The 24,046-nt window shown below is 44.7% G+C and overlaps 1 protein-coding gene across 2 annotated transcripts in view; it reads right to left on the bottom strand.

Moving 5' to 3' along the window:
- TTYH3 (tweety family member 3) overlaps positions 1 to 19,781 on the bottom strand; it is a 77,465-nt gene extending 57,684 nt beyond the window's left edge. For both annotated transcript variants that reach the window (XM_051632260.1, XM_051632259.1), the window contains exon 1: positions 19,558 to 19,781. In XM_051632260.1, the coding sequence (XP_051488220.1) occupies positions 19,558 to 19,680 (123 nt within the window). In that variant the 5' untranslated portion in view covers positions 19,681 to 19,781. The remainder of the gene's footprint in view (positions 1 to 19,557) is intronic.
- Between the last annotated feature and the right edge of the window lie 4,265 nt (positions 19,782 to 24,046).

Genomic DNA, 24,046 nt, shown 5'->3' with positions numbered 1-24,046 from the left:
TGTACAGTAATATTGTCCAACAAGGAATTCGTAAGTATTTATTCCAAATAGGCACTAGAAGCAGTTTCACCAACACACACAGGACACACACTACAGCAGCACCACTCCACAGAAGTTCAGCAGCAAAAAAGTCTTCAATGCCATTAAAAAAGAATCCAGCTTTCCAAGGTTACAGCTCAGTGCTGAATTTGTGCAAGAGACTTCTACAGAAAAAGCTAATAAGGAGACTTTGAGCTCACAGGTACAGATAATGTCAGGAAGAGCTAGTGAGAACCTTGCTCCCCATAAACAGGCAGAAGTTACCTGTGCACAGCACCTTAGAACTTGCTTCTGTGCATTATGCAAGCACCATTTCCAGCACACATTTCAAAATCAGTCATGGTCTGCTTAGCAGAAGCAATTTGTGGATGTTTAAAAAGGGATCTGCCACACTGCAGGGAAGTGGGCTCACTCTTCAAATATTCAGATAGCAAGTACAAAGCATGGAGCAAAGTTTGGACAGTGTGGAACTGTGGTATTTCCTGGGTTTTCAGTGTACAAACTGGCAAAACTAAAGTCAACTTCTTTGCATGAACTTCTGCAATATAAAGGTGGGGGGGGGGGTGTGTGGGGGGGTTGTTGTTTTTAAACTGCTTCAAAACTTCCCTCCAACTGGTAAGGAAAGTGACAACAGTGACTTGTCTCTTGGATCTTTTGTGCATATCTAAGCACCTGCATGCTGCAAAAAAATAAAAAAATTAACAAAACCCAAACCCACACAGGACTTGACAACCCCCCCATTTTTTCTGGGTTATTAGAAATAATAGTCTTCCCAAACACAGCACAAGGGAAGAAACGATGCTTCACTGTTCCCAGAACAAAGAGGAACCTCTTCTTGCACTAACCCCAGTCTGGGTGCTGCAGGGTTGGACACTGTGGAATCCTTCTGCAATTTACAGATGCAAAAGAGGAAATGATGACACTTCAGGCAGCGACAGCTTTCCTGTTAAGCCTGGAATTGAAAAATGTGCAAGACAGCAGAATTTTAAGTCATTTGGTCTTAATTTAGCAGGAAAAACTCTGCTTTTATCGGCAGTGTTTCAAGCCACCCCTGTTATGCTACTCCAGTGACTGAAGCTCCCTTGATAGAGGGGGTCATTGTCAAAAAGTAAGTCCTTCAACATTTGTTTTTACAGCAGCTACATCTGGGGAAGAAATTACCGCAAAGCATCTACCCCTCAGCAGCTAACTACTTGGATCAGTTTTAGAGGCAGAAATGCATACACCATATGCTCTGCTGAAGCTTTAGCTGCTTAGAGCTTCATAAGTCCATGCCTTGTCACTATAAGCCATCCCAGCCCAGCCCTGTGTGCTAAATGAACTGTGTGTGTGTGCCACTTGGACACAGCTCCCAAGCAGCTTTCATGACTTGGGATTGCTGCTCCAAAGCTGGGTCTGCAGTAGCAGTGTTAGCACCAGCAAACAGCTCCCTGTTGTTATTGTCACACCTCAACCACCTGCTGACAACTGCAGAGAGGGAAACCATCATCCTGACTTGCCTTCATCTGGCAACACTGTTCTTTTAGGACCCTTCCATGGATGATTTACGTACTGCTGCTGATGCAGAGATGCACTAATGACAACTTTTGCCTAGAAAAAGTGATCCCCACAAGCTAGAAGCAAAATTTGTGCCTTTTATAAAGGCACTGATTGCAGATTGGTTTCCCCACTTGTGATCAGCTTACCCTTTGCAAGTGTTTACCTTTTATTTCGTTGGGAAAGTTAAGTCACTTTGGACACTTGCTGTTGACATGGAGATTTTCCCATTTCTCCACCCACTTAAAGGTCATTCATGCATCTCATCACAGCACTTCTGATTTTGAAAGCACCACATCCTCCCACCACTGGACAGTCTCATTAGTCAGCAGCCCTGTGCCTTTGACCTTGAAAACCTTAAACACTCTGAAGCCTTCCTTCAGATAATAACAGCAGAGCTACTCACTGAGGACAAAATCATAAAGAAGTAGAAGGAGGAAGGACGTTTTCTTTCACATCCTAAATTGACTGATAGCTCCCCCTCATAGTGTAACCCTGAGCTATGCTTCCCACTGACCCTTTTTTTCTTTAGTCTCTAGCTAGGTACACTGTAATTACTGTCCATACCTATGTTTCCCTGTTGTCTCAATGCTACCTTTAGATTAATAGCCAGTGCTGGAGAGCAATCCTTTCCATCCATGAGGAATCACAACAAGACAGAAGCACTCGAGCTGAAAAGCTTAACAGGTCAAGTCCAAGGTGTTGTTCAGCCACTCAATAAACCTCAGCAGAAAGGCTTCTTTGCTGAAAGCAGTTGCTGTGAACACCCCCCTGCCACACCATCTGCATCTGGCACACGAGTCAGAGCAGCCACCAGAGCAGGACTCAACAAGTGGTCACAGCAGCACCAGCTGAAGAACCAGGCTGCAGTACTCCCAGCTAACCAGTTCCTCATGCGGCCATGTGAGGGACTTTTAATTCTTACCACAAACCAGGCTCTTCTCCAACATCTTTACAACCACTGACTGGCAGAAGAATGGCAGATTTTGGATTATGTCTTTCAGAAAGAAAAACCAGGAGCACAAACTCTTCACTCTGCTGTGTTGTTGGGTTTTTTTAACCTCACATCTGGGGTTATTAACACAGCCCCCTGACATTCAAACTGGGAGCGTGAGGAGGGATCCAGCAAAGGAAGAAGAAATCCAATGGGCAACAGCCAGCTGCCTTGTCCACTCACTATTATGCACTCACATACTGCAGCACTTGGAAGCAACATGGAGTCAGGACAGATTTCTGGCCTGAAAACTTTTGGAGAAGACTAACTCAGCCTCCCAAACAACATCCAGGCTACAGCCATTGACGGTTGAGCTGTAGGTCATTCCTGCTATGAACCACCCTTGTGGTTTCTCTGACCTTTAGCTTGGAAAGCCATCCAACATGCACCTTGTGGTGCTTTACAAGGACTTCACTATGTTTGCAACATCACCAAGGTTGGCCACTTCCACTAAATAACAACAAAAATAGCATTTACCAGACCTTCAGGGAGTGCTTACAGAAACTTAAATAACAGCTGTTAGGGCTGCCAACAGATCACCATTCTCAAGTTAGAGATTCTCCAACATGGAATGCAGAAATACATGATCTCACCTTTTCTAGCTGTTGTGGCTCCTGATCTACACCAGGAGCTGGTGCTTAGTTACATATTTGCTATTTGCCAACTACTTCCTGCTTTATTTTTAATTCAGGGTCTTTCAGTTCACTGCTGCAACTGGATGGACTTTTGGCCAGCTAGCCTGACTGGTGAACCACGTTCCTTAGCTTTGTAATAACCTTCAGTGTTAATACCTACCTTCCCAGTTGGAAATAGCTCTTCTGGAGCACCAAGTACCTTGTTACCTGTGCAGATCAGCAGCTTGCCTGTCTGGAACGTTACCACAAAGCAGGATTCACCCATGTGTAAGCAGAAATCCTCCAGGCTGTTTATGAACTCTCCCATGAAAGATGCCACAGAAGGGAGCCAGGTGGACCTTTTTGCATTTGAGTAGTTTTATATACAGATTTTTAAGCCAGGTTGCACCAGACATTCAACTTGCACTTGAAATATCTCAAACCTAATATCCACCCTTCCCTACATGGAATTTTTCTTTCTACTCTTTATAGACAGGTATTTTAAACCTCATTTGTGAACTTTTTTTTTCAGAGAGCAACTTAATCAGGAACAAAGAGAAGCAAAAAACTATACATTCCAGTGTAGGACTTGGTATCTCTGACTGAAGTCCATTCTCTAATCAGGTGGGGATGGCAAACCTCACTAACTATGGAACCTGCAGTAAAAACACACCCACTGGAGATTCTCTGAATCTAAAAAATGAGCCATGTTCTCCATCACCTCTTTTGTTTCACCACTAGTGAACACGAGCCCTTGATAAGCTCAGCTCACAAAAACCACCATCAACAAGTAATCTGGGCAATAATAAAGAGTTAGATCCCCTCTGACCAACCCCATTAGATCAGCAGGGAACATTATCTGACTCCCAACAGAAAACTGGATCTTTGACAAGAGACTTTTCACAGCACTTAAGGGCTGGCAGCAGTTGCCCGGAATTCTTCACCCTTTTAGCAGGTGTTAAAACATCTTAGAAAGAGCCAAGCAGCACTTTCAACTCACTGAAGCAATCAAACCACTCGTTACATCACCCAAACACTGCAAAAAGTGAGAGCAATTCACTAGAAAGAAGTTTTGAGCAGCCCCAAGATAAGATACCCTAAAGCCACAAAGCAAATATCTGCAATAACTCTCGTGTCTTCACGTTACTTTTTTTATTGAATGAAAGCAAGTGGTGCATAAACTGCAGAACAAAGTAGAGCAGAGCATCTGCTCAAACACTCTTACAGAGCATTCAGTAACTGTTCTCACTTAACTCTATGCAGCATAAAACCCACCACGATATCTCTGAAGTAAATGCATGCAAGCAAAGTAGTTCTCTTTTCTTTATGGGTCTGCAGAAGAACGTCACAACACACCGTGAGTCTTCACTGCAGAATGAGCTAAAGAGAAAAGCTTTTGATTTTGCTGGCTCTTCCCATCATCTTTAACAATAAAACAGCCAGCTCAAGTTTTCATTAAAAAGAGAAAGCAAGCCTGAATGTATTGAGAAAGCATTTAAATTTAACTCTACAGACAATACGAGTGGGAAAAAATGCAGTACTTTGTAGCAGACAAATCTTACCCTCTCCAGACTAGAGGGTAAGGGAGCTCTTGAAGAGGGAGTGGAAAGAAGGCAAAAGGACTTGGCTAGAATATGTCCCTGGTGCCTTCAGGGTTTTAATCACACTAGCTGAGAAAAGGCAGCCTGCTGCACTTGCACCTTGAAATCAGTAACAGCCTCTCTGGAGGGTTACTTTGGCTTGCTAACATACAGATTCACCTTCTTAAGGCCTTTTTCCATTAGTTTAAGGACACACCTCATGCCACACACGTGTGCCCTTCCTCCTGCCTTGCTCACCTGGTGACACAGCCCGTGGGTGCCATGTATCCTGCAAAGCTGGATTCTGCTCTCCACACAGACATCACTGTATTTACCCTTTGCTCCAGGTTAATGAGGGTATTTACAAGAGGGAATACTGCTTTCCTAAATTCTTTATGCCCTCCATCCTTACTAGGCATCATAATCCTGTTTACAACATGTTGGTTGCTACGGAAGTGATTATATAGTCACTAGATCATACCTTCAGGTGGAAAAGTCTAAGTGAAGGAACACAAGGAAGCTTTTGCGTACATTTAACGACACGGTGGTACAATCCCACATGTAACAAGTCAGAGCTTTAACAGTACCTTCTGGATACAGAGCATGATCACGAGGTATGGCATCAAGTTTTCATTTGGTTTTCTCCTAAAACTCATCTTTTTTATTTTCCTGTCACTGGCTCCCACTTTAATTTCAGACAGTGCCCTGCAGCTGAGCAGTACAGCTCCAGCCTCTTTCCCAGGACCCCGAAAATTTTTCTGCGCTCAAAACACTATCAGATGAGGGTGAAAGAAGTGACAAGATCCTATGACCAAGCTCCACAACTCTAATTGCTCTTTTGTTGATTATTGTCCTTCTTAGGAACCGGAGAGCAGAAGCAAGAGACACAGGCTGTCTCAGATGTGAAACACTCAGCGAGACGCATGACTAACCCAGCTTGAGCCAGCAGAGCAGGACAGCGTACGTGCCTGGAATGTGTAACCCCACTTGGAAGCCTGTTTACCAGGGGCACAAGCACGGGGGTTTATCTGGGTGCTGCCTGGAAGTTAAATACATGACAGCTATTGAGTGCACCATAGTCTAAAGACCCCACTCTTTGCAAGCAGTTGAGAATCAATAAGACACTTCCCTACCTACCTAGACCCCACTCAGAAGCACTGGAGGGGCTTTAGACTGACAAAGACTCTACAAGGAGTCAAGACCCCAAGTACAGGTGACACACAGTGGCTAGCACCTTTCCCCCAACTGCTGCTATGTTTGTATGCATCCCTGCCTCTGAAGAACTCTTCCTGACCTGCAGCACAGTTTCAGCCCTCAGGACACTTACCTAGATCAGGCAATACAGACTAGAGTAGAACCCAAAGAACAATGGCACAATCCAAAGCACAGCTGCACCAAGATCAAGATTTTTACCTCAGTAGAGCTATATACATTTTGGCTACAAGAAGAGTATATAGCTTGTAGTCAACATCAAACTTTGCACCGTCTAATAGTTCCTTACCACAGCATTAGAACAACCCTGTGGTTCTGTTTCACACGTGTCCTGTTCTAACCAAAAAATATTCCCCACTGAGAATAAAGATAAAGACTACAGTGTAGTTTCCAGAAGCTCTCAGCCCTGTTTACAGGCAGCCTACGTTCACAGCACATGGGAGAGAATGCACATTGACCAAGGTCCACATGCAGCTGCACAGAAAATACTCAGGATCTCTGTTTTCCCAGGAGAAGTCACCAGTGATTTGTCAGAAGGCAACAGCATGTCAAAGGCTAGCTGAGTACATCCCCAAGGATGGAAGTTTGTAGGACTAGTTTTAGTACCAAATAAGCAGTGGTGCATGTGACTGCAAGTAAGAAGTAAAGAACTGAATTGCTGGTGGATCCATCTGCATCTACTACATCAGACAGCAAATTTCACTTTGGAAGGGAAAATAAATAGGTATGCCTGGTTTGAACTTGGAACTCTGATGAAAAATTCAAGGCCTGTGCTTGAAACTGGTTCTTCTTAGGGATCTTGTATTTCACTGATTGCATCAAATAATGAAGATCACTCTTACTGAAGCCAGCACAAGTAAACCAAACCTAATCATTAAGTTCGTGCTGGAAGTCCTGCCCATAGGTTATACCTGCAGAACTACATTTCCCCTGTTGGTTATACCACTGCTGTGGTACAGAAGACATCTCCTCCCAGGTCAAATCTGACACCAGCAGAAGATTCAGATCCACCACCAAACAGACTTGGATCCGCAGTCCTCTTAAGCACTGGGAGCATGTTATTAGGCAGGTCAATCACAGGCAGAAGATGCAGTAGCTGGCAAAGAGCTATTAAATATATTTAGGAGCACTAATAAGACAAGCAGCAGTCTCTCAGAGCAACATCTTGAGAACAAAATAAACAGTAATGAAAGACTGTAGAAGCCAAGTGAATTTGAATAGCTGCAACAAAATCCATATGAAGCAGACCAAAAGGGTTGAAAGGGCACTGGAGTGAGACACACACGTGACCCAACGAGCAGTGGGCACAGTAAGAATTTCAGACTTATGATACAAACACATGGACAAGAAGAATTAACACGCCGAGGGGGGACCAGAGTAACAAGATCCCCACACCTCCTCAGCATCAACTGCTGGGAGAGGAAGCAAGTTCACAGATTTTCTCTTCCTCCTTCTCCCATAACCTCCACATTGCCCAAGGCGAAAGCTAAGCTGTACTAATAAAAACAGCAGAGCTAGCATAAACTGTCCAACCTTGTTATTTACACCTCAGCAGAATGCTCCCAGCATCTCCCATCACTCACACAGCTTCTCCAAGAGCTGCCTGCTAAGGCACAGGCATTGGAAGCACGTCCCAGAGCACCACTTGCCCACATGGATTATTTTGTCAACAGGGCTGGACGTATTTTATATTCATCACCTCTAGTTTACCCTTTAATATTAAAGCATTTGAAATGCTTTTGAAGAGCTTGTGTTTGAAGAGATTTTAACCTGCAGCAGGTCAAGCTGAACAAGCTTGAAAAACAACCCCTGCAGTGATCAAGAGGTGACTGTTAGAGCACTCAACCTGCCCCAGAACATGGTCTCATGACCAGCCAAGAAACTTACCAGGATCTCTACCTGGTTGTACTTTGGAGAATGAAAGGCTATTTTAATCTCATAGATTTGTTGCTCCCACTGATTTGTCTACTCAAGTTGATTCAACATCTGTTTTCTAACCTATAAGAACTTTGGATATACACATATATAAGGAATGGTGAGTGATCCCATGATTTAACCTCAGAGACCAGGAATGAGACCCTGTCCTACCCAAGCTCTACGCACTACTCAGTCTCGTTACCCAACAATAACTCAGACTGTGTGGGGAAGAGGATGAGAAGGACAGACAGAAGATATTGGTCACATTTTGAAATACTAAAAGGCACACAGGAAGCACTGTACAGTGCTTTTAAAATAGAACTCTCCTCGCAAGTAGACTTCTGTTTAGCTTACAAAAGTGTCAAGCAAATAATTCCATCCTCACTGGATGTGCTATCTGTGCTTTCCACTAAATCCAGACAGAAAAAGACCCAAAACACAGCTGATCCATTTTTTCCTGCCACCTACTACAACTGAAACAGTCTCCCTCTGAAAGGAGCATGAACATTAATACTTGCCATTGACTAGAAGCACCTCTAATCTAGTCTTGTGCAATTACTCCCATTTACTCAAGTCCAAGGCATTCAGTCTCACCTTGAGCTCAAATCCTAAGGAAAAAAAAAGCAAACCTGTCTCTGTCTCTAGCCTTTTGGTATTGCTTGCACTTGACAGCCTGTCAGTTCAAAGCTAAATGTAGATCATGTTTTCAGGATCTGCCATTGCATTCACAGTGATAGTAAATACAAGTAGAGTTGCAACAGGGTAGAAATAACAAGTCCTTCCTTTAAGTCTTTTCAGCCTTCTCCCTAGTTCTCCTTCTGCAAAAAAAACCCCAACAAAACCCCCGATAAAACCAAAACCCACAATAACAATAACAAAACCATAAGTATTTCAGATACTAGAAGTAGCCTCAAACTTCTCTCCCTAGTCATCTGTTGCAGGGGGTCACCCAAATGAGTTCTGAAAATTACCTTCCTTCACATTTCAGAAACAAGAAGAGAAGACAAAATAATGGAAGTTTACTATTGATTTTTTTTTCTCCCAGAAGACTGAAAAAAACCCAACCCAACAAATAAACAACCTGGTACTTTTTGTTGTAAAACATTTGGCCATTCCCTACACTTCCAAACAGCAGAACAGGCACTGCTTACAATGCCTGCAGTTGCTCCTGTTCAACTCTTATTCCAAAGTAAAATTCCCTCAAGTTTTAAGAAAATATGTTTGCATAACTTTTCAATAGTCTCCTTCCTCTTTTCTGTCCTTGAAAGTTACATTATTACACCTCCCAAGGAAAATAGTATTTATAAGCAGGACAACTCCACCCTTTCTTGTTAGTTCAACACCATGAGGCAATATTCAGCCAGGGGTCAGCCACTCCACACCCTCAGCTGCTTCCTTCATTTCTGTGCCTTTCCATCTCCCTCACCAAAAACCAAACCAAGTGAGAGCTCACTACATCTGCATTTGCCAAAAATCCATTATTTTTTTTCATTTGATGTAGCACAGCTTATTACAGCTGCAAGTGTTCCCAGGCTCTGATAATTATAAGACCATGGTTGGGCGTCTAATTAAAGGAGGAATGAATTAATGAGTTTTACCAAAGGCTTTTGAGTCACCATTATAATTCTCACCCTTAATCGGCAGCAGGACACTCAAAGGACAGCGTGAGCAGGATCAAGAGCTGAGAGGGGGGATAAGCCACCCCCAGCTGATGCTTCCCCCATCACGTTCCTCTCCAACATGTCACTGTCACTCGGACCCCAACAGCCAGAACAAACCCAGCAGGAAAACGCCTGGGCCTTTTCGACTGATGAATACAAAGACGTTTCCTGAGGCTGCCAGAAAAAGCAGCCCAGCCTGGGAATGCCGAGGAGATGCCGGGCAGAGGCTCCGCGGAGCTGCCTCCTCCGCTCCCATTCACCCGCCGCCCCAGCCCCCACCCCGCGCCAGCAACTACAGTTCAGTCCCAGGCTCCCAAGGAGGCAGAAATTGAAAACACGTTTTCATTGAAGCACAGCTTGAATTTCATGAATTCCATTACTCTCAGCTTTCTCAGCATTTCCTGGAGTGAATACTGTACCAACTAAGGGGCAGGAGGGCTGCGTGCAAGGCAACAATCATGTGCCACCCCTCTGTGCCACCCCTCTGACCCTGCCAGTCTGGGCAGAGACTACAGAGGGACTTGCAGCAAGGAAGCAACATGCAGAAGGACTAATCCTAAACTGAAGGAAACAGGGATATGCTCAACCTAAGTTCAGAGAGGAAGGTAAGAACAAACTGCCAGAGGCCTCAGAACAGGAACATCATCCGTTACTACGAGCATTTACATAGCAAGGCTACAGGCACAGCCCAGATGCAGAGCTTTACATTTCCAGCAATGCAACAGAAAGCAGCTCTTTGGTAGGCTGAAGAAATCTTAGCTATAGCAAGTATCAAAATTACCAGTTTATCAGCCGCAGGAACTCAAGCACACTGTTAAACTGCAAGAAAGCTTCCCCCAAGAAAACAACATGAAGCATGGTGAGGTCATGCTCTGCCCACTTCATTATTCAGAGATCTACTATTGAGCACTACAGCAATCATGATCATCAGAGAAAACAAGCAGCACCAAGCAATGGGTCATTTTTTTCCACATGTACACTTGCCACCCAATCAGCTTTGAGATTATTCAGGTTTGCTAATTAACACCCTGTGAATAGCTTTGGTACCACTTGCAAGAGCCTTAATGGTTCCTTCACAGACACCCTCTTCCCTCTCTCCCCCAGCTCGGGCCTTATCTTGCTGAGCATTACATCATCTCCTGCACTGAATTCTCCTTGTAACAGACACTATTATGCAACTGAAGTGCCTCCATTTGTTTTTTGGCGTTATTTTGAATCTCACTGGTGAATAGAAGGCTTGTTTAAATTCTCTGCATGAACAGCAGCATTTTGCAGACTGAAAAGGGTGTCCGTGCACAGACACCAACACTGGCATAACAACGTGTCTGAATGTGTTATACATTTGTGAAACATCCATTCCCCACATTCCCGTTTCCCCTTGTCCAGGAATAAGTCCGGCATTGTTAGGATTGATTAGCAATATCTTTCATCCCTAATTTCACTCTACAAAGAGCTTTCATGCATATGCACGTGTGGCCTCATTCTGAGGTGGATCAGCCAGAAAAAGCTTTTAAGCACTGACCAAGGAAATCTGAGGGTGCAGTTCCAGCTTAAATGAGGGTGCATGGGAGTCAGCTCTTTCTCCTGGCTGGTTTCAATGCTGCTCTTACTACTGACTGAAAAAATGCTCATTTGTTTAAATATTGACTTAAAAGAAGTCTGGCACACACTACATCTGCTGAAGCAAGCAACCTGATAAGCATGTGAAAGCACGTGTTATTATAAATGTTCCCCTCATATCCAAGTGCCCAGAGAAGGGAATTGGTACCAGTAACATGACTGAGTTACACCAACTGTTGTGTCCATGTATTGCACACAAACCTGCTTCCTCCTTTTGCAGCCTTGAGCACACGGATTCCTATTTGCAAGAACATGCACATTGGTGGCTTACAAAACCCTAGAGCTTTCAATTATAAGATCAGACTCAAAAACTAGAAGCAGCTCATTACCCAGAAATCTAAAAAAAGAAAAAGTTTGGAATTAAAGCCTTAGCAGCATGGAAGTGCACTGTGTTTTGCCCTCCCCTAAATTATCCAATATGAAAAAATGGCACTGCCTCACAGTGACTATTCACTAGGTAGCTGCAGACCTTTTCACCGTGCAGCAGAAGTTACTTCTAGTTTGAGGATAAAAGTAACCAATTTCTAGTTTTTCACCACTGTGATACAACCAACAGTCTCAGCCACTCCTTGAAGTGGAGGTGAGAGAAGGACTTCATGCAGTGATGGCTTTTTTTTTGTTATTTTAGGCTGTCATGGGAGTGCATCCCCAGGACTAAAAATCTTGCATTAACTTGATCTTCCTTGATTTTAGCTCACCTGTCTTGTTCATCATCATCAGCTAAAACAAAGAACTAGTAGGATGACATGCCCATAAAGTACAGACAGCCTAGCTGAGAGAGAAGCAGGTTTACTGTGTTTTGTTGTTATTATTATTATTATTAAAGACAACTCTCCAGCATACATCAATGTCCCTGAGTATTTTGAGTCTTATTCATCTCTTAAAAGTGTGAATTAAGCTCAGTACAGAAGGTAATCCTGATCTATGCCAAAGTAATTCAAGTGTCATCTGAATCTTAGAGCAAATAAATTCCCAGACATCACGTCCCTTCCCCCAGCTATGGGAATTACACTCAGTTGAAAACAAGCCAAGTTCTCCTATCCACTCAAAGGGGAATGGGAAATCTCAATGTAACTGGTTGAAAGTTTAATACTAAAAGATAAAACAGAAACAAGAGGAAAACTGACAGTCATCAAAAGGTTAGTTGCAAACAAGATGCTGACTCCCCTCCATCTCAGGAAAATTAAGAGTGAGCACGACCTTACTCAGTGATTGTTTGCAGCCACCCAAGCATATTCACTTGACATCAAAGATCATAGAAGAGTGACTTCAGGAGAGGTATTAACCATCAGTGTTTAATCTTTAGCATACTCATCCTTACAGGTACAGAAGCGTCCCAAGAAAGGAGTCACAAAGAACTGACCAGGCAAGCTGTGCCCCAACAGTCTCACCACTTCAACACAAACAGCATGAACCATCAATTCTGGACTTCACCCTTTCCCTCAGCAAATGTGCTGGAGGGGGAAGGAGTGGGGGAGAAGAGGTGCAAAGTTAGCCTTGTCCTGGAAGAAAAAGGAGAGGAAAAAAAGAGGGGGGTGGAGGGAAGGAGAAATGCCAAGGGATTGGAAGGTGTTTGTCCCTCCAACTGTCTGTTTTGAAAACATGTATAACAAGAAACCAGATGTGACAAAGGCCCATAATTTTGTCTAGTGCATTCTCAATGAACAGGTTTTTTCACCTATAGGTTAAAAAATAAATAACCCCAAAATACAAGTGAGAGATCAAGACGACTTGTGGCACAGCTCCTTAATCCACATTCAAAGCCTTGGGATTAAGTCAGACAAAAGCACCTGATTTCTCACCCTTAATCTCCAGAGTCATGCCTAACAGGATATGTTCTTCTGGGTGAGAATTCCTCACTTTCCCTAATAATGAAAAATAAGGAGCAGTAAAAATCCACACTAACATCTGCTTGTTTATTGGATCAACATTTAAACAAAAGTGTTTTTTTTTTAACCTGAAATGTGTAGTTTTCCTCTGCTCAAAAAGGCCTTAAGAATTGAGGGCAAGAAAACATACAAAGGAAAAAAGAGAAGAGATGCTAGGTCTGAACTGACTTTGATTTAGTCCTTTCCAGAATGCTGGTGATCAGGCTTTGCGGCTGGACACCAAGGTAAGCCTCCTAGGTAGCTATACAATTTTGGTGGCAAACTGAAGGTTAGAGACCCTCATCTGCATTTTCAGTTCCTGTTTAGACTTCCTTTTTCCAAAGCAAATACAAAATACAAGGTTCCTGAATGCCAGCTCCTCCAAAGAAATAAACACACTTGTGTGCATATAGGTAAGTAATATATAGGCAACACTTGGAGGAGGTGGGTGTATTACCCAAGATTTACTTCCTAAGTACTTAAATCCAGACCAGGAGACATAGGCAGCTACACTCATGTAAGGAAAATTAAAAAAAAAAAAAAAAAAAAAAAAAAAAGAGGATTTTTAAGAGGACAAATGTTGTCTTGGTGCAGAAACACCAAGGTGTCAATGGCTGGCCACCAGCTGGCCAGAGTAATGCATTTTAACTTTAGTTCTACTCTTCCAGCCTACACCAGCACGATGCCTTCAGAGCACCACAACTGCAGAGATGCCTCCTAAGTCTGGGAAACTCACCAGGGCTGGCAAAATCATCTTCTCTGTGTAGGATTAAAATTTTTAGGATTCTACGCAGATGAAGCAAGCATGGTTTACATCTTTGCACACTCACTTGCATCTCTTTTATTCCTTCCTCCCTCCACAATGTGTTCCACATTTCTCCAAGTCACCTTTTACCCCTCTGTGTGTACTTTGGTCTGCTAAAACCATACATTCAGAACAGTTACTTTTTTTCACTCGAGTAAGGTAAACTACACTCAGGGTTTCCAGAAACTGTCGGTTCTCAGGAGACCATCTGAAAACGTAGCAGCACAGCATGGGTCAGCAAAAAAGTAAGGCTGCAGACAGAAAGCTGGCAAAGGTTGACTTTTTTTTCCCTGTCTGTACACCATATGCTGCTGCATGACTGGATGCGTCATCAACAAAGACCATTGTGTGTCTACCTTTAGTAAAAATCATCCATCAAAAACTATCTTGATTCTACATTTTTGGTTATTTGTTGTGCCCTCTTCTAGATCAAACTCAGATTAGAGGAGTCAGACAACAGCACCAGTTTGCTGAGAAGAGGTATTACTGCATGGTTACTCATGCAACTGAGACTGATGAGTAAAGCGAAGAAGGGATTTACCATCAGTTCTTAAAAACCTAAAAGCCACTTCAATTTAATTAGAAAGCATTGGATTCCACTAACCAGGGTCACCTAACCTTTCTGGAAATACAAGCAAACTAGTGCTACAGCAGGATAGCTGATGGACCACTTGGAAGTGGTCCATCTACTCTTGAAAGAGACCTTCAGTCTAACCCCTTGAAGAAAGGCACATTACTCTCTGACTTGGAGCCAACTAGACAAAAACACGTCATCCAACTTGACTAATACACATGTTTCCAATTTACAGAAAGACTCTTGGTTTCAGAATTGAAATAAGACGCCAGTAAAGTAGAGGAAGTTCTAAAACAATCTCCCTAATCCAAGTTTTTTTGCAGTGTAGGCTCCATCATGCTTCTCCAGCCAAGAAATACTTCCAAAGAAGACATTAGATGTTTTGTGTAGGGAAACAGCCTCACAGAGCCAGAAAGTACCTGACAGAATTCATTCCCTGCTGCCTACAGGTTAAAATACATGTGATGCCTTGGATTAGAGTCTGCAAGCCAAAAAAAAGAGGGAAGCATCCTTGGGCTTTCATAGCACCTTTCACTGCTGGATTCCCCTTCAACACAAATACGTTAGTAGAAAAATAATATGACAACACAAAAGCACTGGCAGATGTATGAAAGGAAACTCCTGGGTGACAACACTAAAGCAACCATCTCAAAACCAAGGACTAGAACACATTGCTGTTCTTATCATTGCTTCCTTCAGCCTGGTTCTGCATGTTAAGTGGTGTGACTCAATCATCCAGCCTTTTCCTAAAGCAAATCCTGTTGCCATTATCCAAGCATTTGCAGTTCTGGCTCTCGCAGATAAAGCACAAGTGGTGCAAGAAAAGAGTTTCAAAGATGCTGGAGAACTTTGCTTTAGTCTAGCCTGATTCATGCATTTCCACAGATTCAGGTCACCATTGCCATTTTGCAGAAGTTAAAAAAAAACCCTCTAAATTCAAGTCAAGGTCCTCTGTAGAAGCTTTTACAGCTTCTTTTCTTCTTCAGTGTTTATAGTACACTTCTCAGCACAGAATGGGCCTTAAGATCTACAATAAAGTGTTGCAGGCTCCTTTTATGTTGGTACCAAAGACACCCTGTCTCAAGTAGATATCCCAATACCTGTTGCTGTGCTGTATTAAAGCTTTTCTGCTTCTTTCCTGCATGCAACCCCCACACTGTCTCAAGGCTCTTAACCAACTCTACTCTGAAAAATGAAGTGACTTCTATTGTGATTTAGTTAGTTGCATGGTATTGAAGTACTTACCTTACTAAATATACTAAGCTAGCAACAGCAGCAGTCTCTGGACCATCTCACCGGTCTGATTAACTGAACTGGGAGTAAGTAGACAGTACTGGTAAGATCATAATCATTTGTTCAGCAGCAAAAGGCACAGAGACCAGACCTGGCATTAGCATGATGCTGTCAGAAGGAACACAAGCTTTGCTCCATTTTTACATTGCCTTCACTCCAGAGTTTGTGACTCACTACACAATGAAAAGGCTTTGCAGAGCACTGCAGTATGACTCAGATGAGAATACTGCCAGAACAAAACTGTTGATATCAAGATATCTTCAACCCAAATGACTCATGGAAGGATTAGGAAAAGAACTGGTCTGATAAGATCCTCTATAGGGACTACTCTATGGAGCAAGTCCTGCAAGCAGCACATGGAGGCAGTTCCGACAGGACTCACCAGCAAGCCAAAGCCCTGGAAAAGAAGGATCATTCTACATAGAAGCTCACCTCCATTCCCTCAGAAAAAGGAAACAACTAGTTGTACTGCTGTCTCCAGCTTGTCATGATGGAAGTGAAGCATCTGAAGGACATATGTGTACACATACATTTTTAAACAACCTAGTGCAGAGGGGAAGGATCTGCTCTGCTCCTCCACACTAGCACACACTGTTCTAACCTAACGCAACAAGATACACTGTGGGAGAAGATAAGTAGTAAGTAATACCAAGAGAGAGCATTGTAGAGACTGACTGGGGTGAAGAAGGTAAGCAGCCAAACCCTGGAGCTGCATTGATCTCAGCCCTTGGCAACAAAATTGCCGTAAGTGTTTCTCATGCACTCAGACAAAAGGAGGAAGCCCCTGTAGGAGGGTTCACAATGGAAGCAGCTGACTTGAGACAGGCCAGTGCACAGTGGGTGTCCCTCCTGCTCTGAGGAAAGGGACTACATGGGAAAGAACAGCTTAACTAGCCATCAGATCTGCATCCTTCCAGATATTCCCCATCATCCAGAGTCCCAGAAGATACAACGAAAAACTAGGCTTCAAAGACTGCCAGCATCTGCTTATCAACAAGCTACATGCACTCCAGAGAGGTTTCAGGGGACAACAGCATGACTGCTCCTTCAGTGGAATAGTGGCTTGTGCATTCCAGTAATCCTGGCTAAGTAGAGGTGGAAAGCCTGTTAAAACAGCAGCCCCCTCACCTGCAGAAGCACATGGCACTGTAACGAGTGACATACCATCCAAATCCCAGCCACAGTATTTAACTTTTGGTTGAATGGGAGGTTCACTTGATGCCCAAGTTCAAAGTCCATCACTCAAAACACACACACAAAAAGGTAGGTCTCGACTAAGATGTTACTCAAGAAAACAGTTTTATAGGGAAAACAATGCTTTTTGTTGGTCATGGGTTGGGAAATCTTCTCTAGAGAAGCAAAGAGGAACCAGAAAGGATACCCTGCTTCCTTCCTCATAACAAATCAGAACGAGAGTGGACACTGAGTCCTGCTCTATGCCTATTTCTGACAACAGTGTAGCTACTTGATGACTTGAAGTCATGGAAACCTAAAGGTATTTTTAGTTTAGTAAGGGTAGTCCTTCCTTACTACAGCTAGGACACTCTACCCTTTCCCATCCCCATAAACTTCCAGCTGGCATCCCCACTGACCTCCCTCCAGCCACTGGAGAACCCAATGCAGCGTGCACTTTAACAGCTTATACTTAAAAACTGGAGTATTGACCACAAATGGAAAACAAAAATACACACAATTTGTGCCAATGAGACCTAATAAGAAAAAAATATGCAGAATTTAAACCAAAATATTTACTTTCATATCTTCAGGAGTTATACAACCTCAACAGCTAAATACAAAAGGTTCCTTAAGAAGAGGGGAGACTATGCCAGCACAGGCTGCAAACAGAGCAAGGGATGCAAAATTCATAACACAGCTAACAGAAAAAGCTAGAATTCAACCCAGAAGCCCTCCAGAACAATTTAAAGCATGAGAGAGCATTTAGCACGACAGTTCCCACTCCCGGATTAAGTTTCCCTGTTCCACTGCATTAGAATTAATCTACATGGCTACGAACTCCAGAGTCAACTTGCAGAGCCACAGCAGCTTCGTTACATAAGCGGTGACACTGATGACAGGGGCTGTGTCACTGGAGCCTGCTGGCTGTCCCCTCACCAGAGCCAAAACCAGCAAAGCTCCTGCTACTCAAATAATGCTCTTGACGACAGACGCTTCAGTAATCCAGCCCATTCGGGTTTGGATTTGATAAGACGTTTTCTTGAGAGCTGATAGGGAGACTTAAAAGGCCACCTACTGCTGTGCAAGAAGTCCTTAATGTCATCAGGAGAGGGGAGGCAGCTACACAGGAGGAGAGTAGTAGAAGGCTTTAAGCTGGAATATGATTACCATAGAAAAATTACTGACGAACACGACCCAGGATTGCTGTGAAAAACGCTTTTAAGCCATTTAGGTGCAAAATAGCACATCTGCTGTCTATTCAAAGGTCAATGCATGTTTGCTTCCTGATAACACACTCCCAATAACATCTTTCCATGAACTTTTAACTTCTGATCTTCAGCATCTCACATCCCTTGCTTCAAAGGCAGCTACCCTCTGAGGTCATGGAAACACAGCTGAGCTGCTGTGCAGCGTTACAGCTGCGTGTGGCCATCTTGAACTCTGCTAAGCCAAGGGAACTCAACGAAATTAACAAACTGAAGACCAAAACACTCAAGTTAGGTCCAAATTCTGTTTTGTTTACTGGTTTGAATATGTTTCTTTGTATCTACCCATAGACCTTAAATACAACCCTCACCTTTTGCTCTAGCTCCAGCCCATGGGTCTGTTAATCTGTTTAAAACAAAAAGCCAAATCATACTGCCTGCTAAAATATTTCTAATACCTTTTACTTCTAGGATAAACAAGAACCATGCAGATACCTTAGCCTTTCTGCCCCTTGTGCTTGAGAGGGAGCTGCATATATAGGACACTGCAAGAATGTTCAGAAAAGCAAAATGGTGTTTTCAAAACCAGAGACTGTGGCAAAACGAGGCAGCAGAGTCACTGCAGCTCTGTTCCAAGATGACAGCAGAGAACACAGATGTTAGAGCACACAGATTCACTCCACAATCATTTTAATTACATGCCTAGCCAACCAAGCGCGGGATTAAAAGGAAAAAAAAAAAAAAAAAAAAAAAAAAAAAAAGCGGCACACAAGTGTTCTGCGAGCATCCTCCTGTGCGCTTGGTGCATGGGAGCAGCGGGAGCACCGAGGCATCTGCTTTCCAGCAGGCAGTTGGTCAGTTTCAGAAAGGCGCTGCTGGCATCTCGGCAGGTCGCGGCGGTGCGGGGCTGGTGGGCTCGATGGGGAGCAGAGGGCAAGGCAGGGATCACCAGCGATGAGGGGCTATGACCCGGGCGGGGGCACCAGGTTGGGTCGGTGACTTCGCCTGGACCTGGCAGCGTGTGGCAGCAGGGACCTGGGGAGGGCACCTGGCCCAGGGCTGCTTCCTGCACCCCCTTCCAAGGGATCATTCCACCTCCTCCCAAGAACTTGGGCTTCCTGCCTGCTGGAAGCAGCTGAGGGCTCCTGCTCGCACCGCCGGGGGGTGATGGGCTCCTGCCCCCGGCCCAGGCCAGCGAGGTCCCCACGTCCCGGCCTGCCCCGACCCAGCGGGGGAGCAGCCCCCTCATCTGCCCCTGGCGGGGTGGGCACCCACCCCACGGAACAGGACAGACACAGCACCCACAGACACCCACCCGAGGTGCCCCACCTGGGGCTGGGTCTCCCCTCCTCCTCCAGAGCCCCTAGGCGGGCCGAGCTCTCCCCGCACCCCCTGCCCCGCACAGCCCGGCTGCAAGGGGGACACAGCACCCACCCACCCAGACACCCCGTGAGGGGACCCACCTGCTGATACTCGGGGTCGTGCGGTCGGAAATCAGCGGCGGTGAGCTCCCAGCGCAGGCTGAGGTGCGGCAGGCGGTGCAGCAGGCTCACCCACCAGGGCGGCGAGTAGCTGACGCCCGCCATGCCCGCCTGGCCTGGCCTCACCCCGACCCGCCGGCCATGGAGCGCTGCCGCCCGCGCTGCTCCTTCCTTCCTTCCTTCCCTCCCTCTTCACCCGCGGCCCGGCCGGCCTCCCCGCATGGCCGCTGCCCCCCGCCTCCTCGCTCCCTCTTTGTTCGCCGAGAGGCTCCGCCGCCCCCGCGCCCGGCACCGCCCGCCCGCTCCCATTGGCGCCGCCGCCCGCCCCGCCCCGCCCCGGGCCGGGGGTTCAGGTGGGCTGGGGAGCGGGGGGGGACCTGCTGCCGGGCTGCCTGGATCATAGAATCCTTAAGGTTGGAAGGGACCTTAAAGATCACCAAGTTCCAACCCACTTGCCGTGAGTAGGGAACCCTGCCGCTGGACCAGGTTGCACAAACCCTCGTCCAACCTGGCCTTAAAATGGGCTTAAAAACCTCCGCTGGTGCCTCCCGCAGCGCCAGCGCCCCGGGCTGGGCAGCCCCGCGTGGCCGCCGCCGGCACTCGCGCTGGAACGTGGCTCCGGGGGCCGTGGTCGCGTGTTGCAGAGGGTGGGTGTCCCGCCCGGGGCAGCAACGCGGCCCCGTCCTCTCATACCAGCGCCTGTCCCTCTAAAATAACACCCAAGTGGACCCAACCGTTCGGTCTCTGTCCCCTGTGCCGCTGAGGGAAGTGCTGTTCCCAGGCTTCAGACATCAACGTGCTCACTCGAGCTGCCACACTTTGTGCAAAACACTTTTTCCTGGGGCACTGGCTCCCTCTTTGCATCCCCAACCTGTCTTGGCTTTTCCAAGAGCCAGGAGGAAATTTCTAGAAGCACCAAGGTGTCTGAAGATGTGGGCAGACCTCTCACACTTTTCCAGGGTGTCAAATCATCACCTGTTCCACAGAGACAGGAGATGCTCTGGTTTAGCTTCAACCCTGCTCTCTGCAGGTCAAAGGTTTGGCCTCTTCCAGACCCTCTCCCAAAGCTAATTACGTTGCTTCATTAACTTCAATGGACTTGGAATTGTCAGCTTGTTTTGCTGACTAGCTGTGAATCAAGCACCTCAGGATTTAAGCAACGATAGCACCTTCCTGCACAGCCCAGCAGAGTTCTCTGTAACCAGCATGTCTTCTGCTCCCCAGAGAGCCACTCAGACATGGCTTTCCCAAGGATCATACTCTGATCCGATGGGAAAGGCTTTTCATTTCTTTCTAAAGAGAACATAACCACACTATTTTTAGTCTTAAAGGTAAAAAATACAAGCATTCCCTCTCAGGGGGACACGTCAGAAACCAGAAAGTACATAAATTATCTGGATAACATTAGGATAGTGTAATAATATAGAAAAGATAACAACATTAAGCAGCAGCAATCCCAAATTTATTCACTTCATTAAAAAGATTGTACTGTTCCTATTCCAACTGAAATGTATAAAAATATTTGCTGTTTTCTTTTAAAGCAATAGATCAAATAATTTCATCCTTGCTCTATGTAGTGTTATCCAGCATTAATGCAGGAGCTCCTAAACTTGGCCAGTCTATTCAGATCGTCTCCTGGGCCTCTCCTCTCTTCATACACTCAAAAAACCCAAGGTATCCCCAGCCCAGCTCTGTGGCAGCACCTCACCCACTGCTGATCTGACCAGGTGAAAGCAACATGTTTTAAATATCACTTAATGCAGCTTGGAATTGAAAGGGGGGGAAAGCAAATGTCTCACAGATCTTACAGGCTTGAGAAACCCTCAACTAATTAGCACTGTTTAGACTTAGAAAACGTAATGGCCCACAAAAACTCAAAAAATATCAAAGTGCTCTGTAACTCATTGGGAAAAAAAAAAAAGGTAGTAGCAACTGATTTTTTTTCTCCTAAATCAGTAGATACTGTAGAGGCAGCTCTTTCACAAGCATGATTTTATTACTTTCCCCAAACCCAGCCAGGATTTTATACTTTATGCTGTTCTCACTGATGCATTTTGTAAATAAGGAAAGCAAAAATGCTAAAAATGGGCCATTTAACACATCAGGACAAAAAAAAAATTATATATATATTTCTGCTGATGTTCTGAAATTTAAACAGCTTTTGACCAGGACAGGATTTTCCTACAAGTGTTATTAACTTAACTAAAAGGAAACCTTATCATTCACAAATAGCATTAAGACACACATCAGAGTTCGCAGCCAAGCAGCATGTGAACAAGTACAAGATATACAAGGGTACAAGATATAAGACCTCAACTCCCTCCAGCTTTTTGCAAGAAAAGTTCTTATTTTGCTGCAGGAGGACAAAAAAACAACCACCATTTTGTTTTCTTCTACTTTTCTCCTCCCCCTTTTTTTTTTCCAGCATGAACAAGGATGAGGAAGGAATTATTTTGAAGACCAGTGATCTAACATTTCACCTCCCGTTCAAACAACTCGGAGACAAAGAGCTGGGGGCAGGAGATCTCAGTGTATAAGCCACTTATGCCACAGAGTTTATGCAACTCAGCACTAAAATGCTCAGGGCTGGAACCTGCCCTGCAGATGTTACTGCTGCCACAGGCCTCTGGATAGACAGAAAAACCCCACCAGGCTGCAAGTCCAAGTAGCTCTGTCAGTAAAATGATGGACATGGAACAGAAGCAGATGCAGCCAGCCCTTGTTTGACAATGTTGATATAAATCAAAACAAACCAAACGTTTTGGAATGAATGACAGAAAAATTAAATGAGGGTGGAAGCACCAGAGTAGCAGGGTGGCAGTTTGAGGCACCATGTGGGGGACAGTGGCAAGTGGGGAAGGGAGCAGGCTCAGCAGTGTTGGTGTGCTTGCCTCTCTCACAGCCATTTGCTGCAGAGACAACTGGATTAAATGATAATAGAACGAGGATTTGGGATTAGAGAGAAGCAGAAGCATCAATATTTTTAATTTCTCCTCCACAATAATTTAGAATTATATGGGAAAATATGAAAATGAAAAGTAAACTGAATTCAGCAAACTAGGAATAAGAGACAAAGCACAGGATCTAGCACTAGCTGTACTTTCTGTGACAGGGCAATTCAGCCTGTTGTACCATGTCAGGAAGCAGTGTTTGCATTTCTTAGATGTCTAGCATCTCTCATTTGGTCCTATTCAGGTAATTCTTGATTACATGGCAACAAGACAGCTATCAAGGCTCTCATGTTTAGATGATAGCAGCACTTTTCCATCACCACACAAAAAGGTACTCCCTGTTTTGCCAAAGCAAAATAAACAGACAAGCCACTGCTGTAACATCCTAGGAATAAAAACTAACAGTAAATCAGCCTTGCAAGGAAAGCAGTTCTAAAATCAACCAAAGCAAACTGCAAATGTCAGCTTGCTAGCTGGTAATCCTGCTGAAAAGTGACCCTAAGAGCCATATTAGCATTCACTAACTTGCTTTGACAGTGGCTTTGGTAAAGAATCACTGGACAAAATACGCAAATGAGAGATGTTCCAGATTAAAGACAGTGAAGATAAAAAGGCTAGTTTAAATCTCCAAAATAAGGCAGCCAGTGCTGTCCCCAGTTCCCTTGAGACCATCAAGCAGCCTTCAAAAGCACTCCTAGAAATGTACAATTTTTCAATCTTCTCAAGCTCCTCTCTGACTCCAGACATCCCCACTGATGCAATACTTGCACTGAGAGCACCTTTTACAACAGCAATCCCACTCCCCTGGCTTTTTTTTTTTTTTTTTTTAATTCACCATGAGGTGAAATAATTCAGCTTTTAATACACTGCAAAGCAAGAAGTCTTCCCCAGACTGTCAGACCTGATGTGCCTCATGAAAGGTTTTCACCAACAACACAGATTAAAAAAAAAAAAAAAAGCTAGGATTGAACTCCAAGTGCCAGCAGAGGGATGATTTACCCTCTGGAGAGTAGGGACTACATGATGGACAATCAGGAGTCACAAGAGTGTCTCAGCACTCACCTCTGCTGCTCCATGAACTCTGCCCTCCCCTCTATCCCTTCCTCCCTCCCGCTGAGCCAGACTCTGCCTTTAGAAAGATTATCCTTCCTCTCCTCCCAGGGCTTCCTCTGTATTTTTCTGCTGGAAGTCAGAGGACAAAACAAAGCCAGGGCTGCTCTCCAGCCTCCTCCAGGTTTCTCTGCCCCCCTTCATCACAGCTCAGCCCCAGACTCCACTCTTCCCAGCCCAGCCACATTGCTGGGGCCCTTCCCAGTTGACTTCTCCCAACTTGAAGGATTTCTCCTGAGTGGAAATGGCTGCAGACAGGAACACACATTTGGGTGTTTATTGCTTTCCTCTGAAGTCCTCCTAGGGACCTTTGGGTTTAAACGAAGAACAACCACAACCAGGGTGAGCATAGAAAGCTTTAAGATTTAGATAAATCATAAGAAAAGGTTAATTATGTAATTTCCAGTCCT

Source organism: Apus apus, chromosome 14 (genome assembly GCF_020740795.1).
Source record: "Apus apus isolate bApuApu2 chromosome 14, bApuApu2.pri.cur, whole genome shotgun sequence".
Taxonomy (NCBI): domain Eukaryota; kingdom Metazoa; phylum Chordata; class Aves; order Apodiformes; family Apodidae; genus Apus; species Apus apus.
Note: the sequence above shows the minus strand (reverse complement) of the source record. Positions and strands in the feature narration are given on the sequence as shown.